The sequence below is a fragment of the Miscanthus floridulus genome, chromosome 7, assembly GCF_019320115.1.
Source record: "Miscanthus floridulus cultivar M001 chromosome 7, ASM1932011v1, whole genome shotgun sequence".
NCBI classification, from domain to species: domain Eukaryota; kingdom Viridiplantae; phylum Streptophyta; class Magnoliopsida; order Poales; family Poaceae; genus Miscanthus; species Miscanthus floridulus.
The window spans coordinates 113,639,921-113,648,595 of NC_089586.1; the positions used below are offsets into that span (position 1 = coordinate 113,639,921).

At 44.7% G+C, this 8,675-nt stretch overlaps 1 protein-coding gene across 2 annotated transcripts; it reads right to left on the minus strand.

The window, feature by feature from the left end:
- Positions 1-1,588: 1,588 nt before the first annotated feature.
- On the minus strand, positions 1,589-6,026 carry LOC136464330 (AT-rich interactive domain-containing protein 5-like). Of its 2 annotated transcripts, none has more exons than XM_066463286.1 (13): positions 5,232-6,026; positions 5,093-5,132; positions 4,821-4,873; positions 4,680-4,725; positions 4,028-4,105; positions 3,466-3,585; positions 3,336-3,387; positions 3,156-3,231; positions 2,845-2,911; positions 2,625-2,675; positions 2,360-2,455; positions 2,104-2,282; positions 1,589-2,017 (listed from the first exon to the last, which is right to left on the minus strand). In XM_066463286.1, the coding sequence occupies exons 1-12, from the start codon at positions 5,873-5,875 to the stop codon at positions 2,178-2,180; spliced, it is 1,428 nt and encodes a 475-aa protein (XP_066319383.1). In that variant the 5' UTR covers positions 5,876-6,026; the 3' UTR covers positions 1,589-2,017; positions 2,104-2,177. The 2 variants fall into 2 exon arrangements, with proteins under 2 accessions (XP_066319383.1, XP_066319384.1); XM_066463287.1 differs by having other exon boundaries at positions 1,592-2,017; positions 2,360-2,452; positions 5,232-6,022.
- Between the last annotated feature and the right edge of the window lie 2,649 nt (positions 6,027-8,675).

The following is an 8,675-nucleotide window of genomic DNA, read 5'->3' on the forward strand; positions in this document are numbered from 1 at the left end:
GTCCGTTCGGTTCAGACAAAACCACGCCAAAAATCATTCCATTTACTGAAAGCTTATACAAATTAAATAACAATTCGAAACTCTTCCTGCCTGTCGTTCCTGATAAAACGAACGGGGCCTAAAGCAGCTGAGGGCCTGATCCCAGAAAAACGAAAGGGGGGTCGTTTTTTTCTGGGCTCGGCTCTCTCCGGCCCTCGCAGTCATTCGTGTCACCGGTCGCTCTCCCTCCGTCTCCCACCCCGTCACCGGCGGCCAAGGACACCATCTCCGGCGTGGCCTCGCACCAGCGCACTGAGCTCCATCCTCCCCCTCCCCCTCCCTCACCTCCTCCTACCGCGATTTGGATGGTGGAGGACCTCGATTCGGTGGAGGGTAGCTCGATTTGGTGGGGGAGCCCGCCGGGATGGTGAAGACGCCGGAGCCGGACGCAGCCCCCAGGAGGAGACGGCCATGGAAGCGATGGCCGCGCGTGCTACTCGGCTACGGCCTGCTCCACGCGTCCATGGCGGGGTCATTCTCCAAGATCGGGTGCGGCGGCATGGACAATCCCGAGCACAACCCCGCCGCTACAGCAGCTTTGACGACAGTGCGCCTGCTGCCTGCGGCCGACGAAGACAGCAGCATGGTTGCAGCCATGAACGAACATGTGCGTCCAATATGTTCGTAGAAATGTGTGAAAGAAGAAAAGAGAAAAAACTGGATGGTAACTCTAGCATGTTACACTCCAAGGTGACCGCATAGCAGGCAAACAAACCGCATACCATTATGCAGGGAAACAAACAAGATCTCTGTCTAGACTAGCAGCATACCAACGTACAGGCAAACAAACAAGATCTCTATCTAAACTGACTCTTCTAGAAAATGGAACCAAATAAGCAGGTGTTGTACCTGCTGGGCCTGTCCTCGGGTATGTGGCTCTCCTTGTCTGACCAGTCTGGCAGGGAACAAACACGCCCCAAGTGTTGTTTCTGTAATTCAAAAAATTGCGCCAAACAGCCGAACCACACTCCTTTTCTGAAAGGAGCATCTGGGCTTCGAAAGCCCTGTATGGCCGTACAAATGAAAGGAACAAAGCTCAGGTAGCAGCAGTGATGCTGTATGGCCATACAAATAAGCTTTTCAACAAGCAATTGAATTCAAAATCAGAATAAGGGGATGTTTGGATCCGGTGACTAAAGTTTAGTAGATGTTACGTAGGGGTGTCGCATGGGATGTTCGGATACTAATAAAAAAAATAAATTACAGAATCCATCAGTAATCCACGAGACGAATTTATTAAGCCTAATTAACTCGTCATCAGCACATGTTTACTGTAGCACCATGTTATCAAATCATGGACTGATTATGCTTAAAAAATTCATCTCGCAAAACAGTCTCAATCTGTGTATTTAGTTTTGTAAATAGTCTATATTTAATACTCCATGCATGTGTCCAAACATCCGAAGAGACAACGATTAAAGTTTAGAAGATGGAACCAAACACCCCCTAATTTCTTTCGCTGCAACAAATGGAACCGGCTTTATGCACTGAAGCAATACGATCCACTGAAACACAGTTGAGACTTCTATCACATAGAGAGAGCAATTAGCTTCATAAACCAGACGAACCGGCGTTATGCACAAAAATGCAACTTTAGGGTGCCCTGGAGTGACCCAGAGAGGCATTTATAATACAGAAGAAGAATATTAAAGAATAATAAGTAATCATAATGTCAAATTGGCCCTACTACGACCAACATCTCCTTTCTCTATAAAATCTCACCATGAAACTGGAATACATGCATGAACCAGCTAATTTTATGACCACTACTATTTTTTTTTTCTCAAACACGCAAGAGAGCTACGTATCATTATATTAAGAAGACTAAAGGAGTGGGTTTAGAAAGAAAAAAAAAAGTGATAACAGATCGCAACACCAGCAAACAGCATCCAACCACAGAACGGTTCTGCTAAGTCAGCTTGACATCATGTATCTGCTCAAATGAAATCCTATTTCCTCAACAGAACTGACATAAACCCTGCACAATAAACAAAATACATGAAATCAAAGAAAACAAGATAAATTTTGAGGCAAGGAATGCCTGAGAGGCCACAAATCACGGACCTAGTAATATCAAGGAATATCACTGGTGAAGAGGCACCGCAGTCAACAAAACTGAAGTAAACAGGATTCCATATCTACATATCAGGATGACCAAACGGTGCACGCACGAATAGCTGACCATGAAGCGTGACAACAGCGGATGTTTGGTGAGGATCAATTCTTGATGGCAAGTTGACCACCTGAGACAAAAAATTCACTACATGTTAAACTGAGTTCACAAATGTGTTTGCGTTAGCGTTCAAAGTGAAGCTACCACCTTCTTGAACGGAGTGATCCCCCAAGGATTATCAGGCTGCTCTGGATCCCCTGTGATAACCAGACGTCCAGCAGGATCTGATTGAACATGCACCTGCTACCATCAGATCAGAACAAAAAAATTAACAATTTCCTCTATGGCATGGCCTCATTTCAAGGAAAATTCCTTTTGCTTATCTTCCATTTATCTCCGAAAGGATTTATTTTAGGCCAATGAAAAGATTTAAAGCTAGCCTCTCCACATGAATGGCACCATACTTCCTCACCTCCTCACGTAGAAGTCCAGGAACTAGTGCATAGACTTCAAAGCAATCTTTCTGCAGGGAAGCAATAATCAAACAGTGTAACTTCAGTTCAAAACTCAGTGGAAGTTTACTAGTAAAGCTACCTTGTGAAAACAATCATTTCATGGTACAGGCTATAATCAAAACATACACATAATACTCTGCACAGTATTATTAACAAAACAATACAAGCTGAACTTACAGTCTGGCGCACATTGATCTTCACCCAGTCGGCCGGTTCTCCAACGTCAATGACCATAGAATCTTCCCTGAAATTGTGCATTCCATTACATACGAGAACAGGAATCACCACACCAGAGAAACTGTCATACAGCATCCGAATATATGGACAAAACTTCCTCCAGATGAGCTCAATTGCACTACATGGCGCTACAAGATTTTGGATTTCTCTTGTTAATTGCATAGTAGCAGTCATGTCTTCTTCATCTAACATATTGCATACAATGCTTAAATATATAGATGTAGCCAAATGAATGTACAGGGAGCCTTAACTGTGATTTATTTATTTTTGAGCGGGACGACTTGAGAGCATACTCTGGACTAGATGCTTTCTTTCTCTTGAGCACCCCTAAACATATCATGAAAGATACATGAGAAAAAATAGCATAGTGCACATTAGCAACAGAAAATCGTGAAGCGTGTTGCGTTAAAAAAAACAATCGTGAAGCGTACCAAAGCCTTTTAGTTTTTTATCACGACTTGAAAGTGGTATTGAATCTTTGTCCTGTAGAAAAGTGAATATTTTTTCAACGAGAACAGTAAGCAAACAAAATGTGAATCCCAGTAAAGGAAATTCTATTACCTTCAAAATGTTATCCCCGTGAGTGCCATTGGCAAGGAGGCAGTGAGCATGCCAACCCTGCATAGCACGCGCTGCAGCATCCCTTCTAACTCTGGCAGAAGATGATTGATTTACAACCACCTACAAAACCGTCAGGGAACTTGTCAAAACAAATTAAAATTAGCAACTTGCACATTTCAATAACAGAACATTTTCTGCAGTCTCAGATATATTGACGGGGCCTTAGCAAGCAGCCTCCTTGAATAGTGCGCACATTACAATATTACATAGATTCACAACTGACGCCAGGTTTCCAGCTAGAAACAGGGCAGCGATTCAGTGACTAAATTCGCTTATGTCTACCTGAATATAGATTGACTCTGACATTAATCTTCAATTATATCAAAGTACTAATTCTACACAGCTAATGAAAACGAATATATAAGGTGATAAAATCTGTGTACATTATATTTAAACCAATAAGATGAACCCATTTAAACAAAATATAGATATGTGTGCTAACTAGAAATATATAAGTTAAAGCTGCACTGTTTATTCTTTCTTTAAAAAGAAAAGGGTTTACCTCACGGTCAGCACCACTAGGCGGTGGTATCTGAAGCTGACCAGTCCGGACTTTGTGTTTTTCGTATTCAAGAAGTGCCTAAATTCATCAGTTAACAGACCAAGGAAACCAATGAATAGATATAACATGAGACCTTAGTGCGATGACTACTGAGTACTATATTCAATAGAAAATCTGGCATCTAAAGCATCAACAAGGATTTGAAGGAGTAAAAGAAGTATGGCTAGCATCTAAAGCATGTCAAACAGCTAACTGCCATATTTGTTCCCACAAGGCAAGAAAAGATAAGAAAAAAAACACTTATATTTGTTTGGCTCTAAACAATTAACAGCATAAAGTATCATTATCACGAAATGGATAAAAAAGTCTGTGGCACTTCAAGGTTAAAATTTATTCACTGACAGGTGTAGTACCTCTAGCTCCATATTTATATTTGTTAGGCTGAGTCCAGAAAAGATTTGTATCTATAACTTAAAAGAACCAAACTAAGTTCGAGTGATGTAATTTTTTGTTCTCCAAATTAACTGAAGTAAGGTTGAGAATTACTACAGTTCTGTTCATGGATAAAATGCTCCTCAGCTACGCTATGGATAAAGTAAACAAAGGCCTTCCTTGGAAATTTATGGGGAAAAGACTGCAGCTAGTGCATCACCTTCTCATAGAAAATTCGAAATGACCAAGAAACAGTCGTGCAGGTCCTGCAAAAGAATGTGAATCAAAGGATGATTACATGGCATAAAAAGAATCATCTACAAGGTTGCATTTAACATGTATTGTGAAAAGAGGCCCTTACTTTGGTGGCCTGAAAGTCTCTCCAACTTGACGCCATAGTTTACAAATCGTTACCTGAATAAGCAAAATTATTCAACTGAACTAATGCCCACATACAAAGTGCTGAGCAGCGCAATAATGAAAAAGAAGTGAAACCTGTTACAGATCATCGGTATTTTACTAGCTTGTAATTTCAGTTGTACGAGGAACGGATATCAGTGATACTATGGAAAATTTCACTCTGTTGTATCTACAGCAGCAAGTGCCTGTGCGTGATAATGAAATCAGCCGTACCTGCTCGTGGCCTCCCAGGTGGGCGACCTGCCTCCATAACCTGGATTACAACATAGCAAACAGGGGCCAAGTGCGTTTAGACAACAAAAGATGGTACAGGAGTAGCTCAGAGAACGAGAGGTATAGTTAAGATGCACACTTGAGGCAGTTGAGGCCCTTGCCGTAGAACTTGGGCGGCTTGAACTCGAGACTGTGCTCCCTATGGAAGTGCTCCAGCTCCGCCATGAACGCGGCTTGCTCCTCCTCCGTCCCAGAGTCATCGCCGTCGAGGAAGGGGTCCGGTTCCACCTCCACGCGGTGGCCGGCGCCACTCTGGGCCATCCCGGTGGAGCTCTCGCCCTCCACCTTCACCTCAGCCCTCGGGGACGCATCCGGGGTGGAGTCGTCGTCGTCGTGATCGTCCTCCTCGTCTCCATCATCGTCTTCGTCGTCCTCCCCGTCGGCGTTGTGGCTGATGGCGTCCTCGCCGTTCGTCTCCACCTTTGCGCCGCCAACGATCCCCTCCAGCTCCTGGGCCGCGGCCACGGGCGGTGCGCGCTCCCCGCCCGCATTGGGCTCCGCCTGATCCGGGGAACCCACTCCTCCCTCTCCGTCATCGCTCTCCGGTTCGGCGTCCGGGGTCGTGTCCCCGCCCTCCGCAGCCGCCCCTTCCGACACGGCAACCGCCTCTTTCTCGGGCGTCTGCCACGCTTCCTCGCCGTTGGCGTCCTCGGCGAGCGGGAGGTCGTGCGGATCGTCCCCGTCGCGGTCGGGACCGGCGGCGCGGCCCCGCGGGTCGCTCATCGCGGGAGGAGTGGGGAGAGAGCGAACGGGCGGCTGCTATTTTCGCGGCAGGTTTGCACCGAGGTCTGAGGCGGAGGGGATGGCCTGGAGTTGGAGTGGGACGGATCTCCACGGCTCGCGACTCGCGGAGGAAGGGATTCCTCTCTCGCCGCTTCGCGCCCACGGGCCGCATCCCATGGGCCTAACCTTCCGCCTACGTACGTTAACCAGTAACCACAGCTGACTGCTGACGTCAACCGGGACGGCTCCATGTCGTGGCCCTGTTCGTCACTGACGCCACGCTGACAGGCGTTGTCTGTCGGTCATGGCGTTCTATTCCGTCCCGACGGGAGTCGTGGTGAACTAATGTGCCTGCCAGCGTTCGTACGAGGGTTAGGCAGAACAACACCGGCACGCCGACACTGTTCTTGATGTGAATTCTCAGGTATGTCCTGTCATGGCCACGAGTTATATCAGGGCATGCTGGTCTCTTCCTTGGTGTCAGAGTTTTGACCCAAACCCATACGCTTGGACCTAGAGTGGTTGGTGGCGGTATGGGTTCTCATTAGGAGCCACGCCTGAGGGGTCGGGCGAGACGGAGCCCGCCCCTAGAGGTCGGGCGAGACAGAACCTGCACACCTAGGGGTCGGTTGGAGCTGTAGTCGCACTCTTGACTACTCGGATGAATCAATGTTGATGACCATTAGCTTCTCTTCGAGTAACCTAGTATTGGTCCCCGACATGAAGCGTATACGTTTTTTTCATACATCCTCAGCGGTGATTATGGATGGCAATGGGTAGAGAGGGTTTACAAACCCGCACCCGCGAGGCAAACCCTGTACCCGCATCCACGCCCACGACCCGTCACGAGCACAAAATTGAACCTGCACCCGTCACCCGCGGGCACACCCATGCCCGCCAGCCAGATCACAAATTCACAGTTCACAATCACAAACATATACATATCACAGATCCAATGCACAACAGCACAAGTTCACAAATAACAGTTCACAACAGCAGGCCCACATGTCAGGCGGGTTTGCGGGTTTGCGGGCACGGGTAAGGTATTTTCATACCCGCAAATTTTTTACCCGCAGGCGCAAAATCAAACCCGCACCCGTGCTCGTGGGTACAAAATGGTACTCGTATCCTCACCCTAACGGGTTTTTACCCACGGGCACGCGGGTAATTTGTACCCGTAACCATCCATAGCGGTGATATATGTTTTTTAGCATATAGATCCTTCATACATCGCCAAGTGATCATTTTGTCTTGTGAACAAGGACTAGGAGGCTCTCGGAATTATCTACCATTCAAATGTGACACGACTACAGAATTGATAATCACTGACGCTACTTTCACCGCTGATTTGCTAAAAAATAGCGGTGATACTCATTACCACCGGTTCTTATTATAAACTGTTAGTGAAATGATTCTTCATACATCGCCACCATGAGTGATCATCTAGTCTTATGAACAAGGACTAGAAGGCTCTAGGAATTATCCACCGTTGAGATGTGAGGGGATGAGATCCTCTTTGCCTAATTTATAAAGTTCTTATATAGAGATTGGGGGCATGCGTATGTCTAGGGTATATCCTTTTTTAATGTCTTTGTTATCTCCGGCTTTCCGATGGTAACATGATTACTATCTGACTTGTTTGGGTAATGCATGAGATCAACATGTGGACTTGTGAAATAAAAGTTGGTAGACTGCTTCTTTTTCAATATTTGTATTGGAATTTTACATTAGTAATGGTTGCCTAAGTATATATACGTGCGCAGACATTCTATGTTCGTTAGTACCTCCGAAAGGCTTAGCATGTGATAGGCTCACACGCTTTAAGGGTGTGTTTAGTTCGTGAAATGAAAATTTTTGGACGTCACATCAGATGTTTTGGAAGATGTCGGAAGGGGTTTTTGGATACTAATAAAAAAACTAATTACATAGCTCGTCTGGAAACTGCGAGACGAATTTATTAAGCCTAATTAATCCATCATTAACGCATGCTGGCTACTGTAGCATTTATGGCTAATCATGGCCTAATTAGGCTTAAAACATTTGTCTCGCGATTTCTAACCAAACTGTGCAATTAGTTTTTTTCGTCTATATTTAATACTCTATGCATATGCCGCAAGATTCGATGTGACACTTTGGGGTGAAAATTTTTGGAACTAAACAGGGCCTAAACCTGCTTAGCATGTAGTCACTCCGTTCACATTATAAAGACGTTTTGACTTTTCTAGATTTATGACTTTTGTTATGCACTTAGATATACAATATGTCTATATACATACTAAAAGTAATGTATTTAGAAAAGCCAAAACATTTTATAATTTGAAATGGAGGGAATATTTTTTTGGCACAACTTTTTTGTATATCACAACTTTTTTTGTATATAAACTTTTTTCTTAATATAATCGAAAGTTAAAGCTCCTCCTATTGAATTTTAAAAAATATGAGAGAGCAAAGCAGCTCTCGTTGTCACCTATCAGAAGCTAATGAAGTCACGAAAACGTGTATTTTCTTTTTAGAGAAGCCCAAGACATGCTAAATAAGGCTTAAATTCATATATATATATATATTTGAATCGATCAATTTTATTATCTCTCTAATATATAAGTTTGGCAAAGCTCAATCTGAATTCTGCAATGAATCAGTCACGTCTGAATTTGCTCCTTAAGTCCTATGTGCGTCTTCTTTGTTCTTTCTATATTTTCTGGTGGACGCGCCCACCGGGCCTAATGGGCTCGAAATCTGTCGTCTTATGTACCAGTACCAGCATACCGGTCCAAAACCTAACAAGGCAGCAATGCCGTGG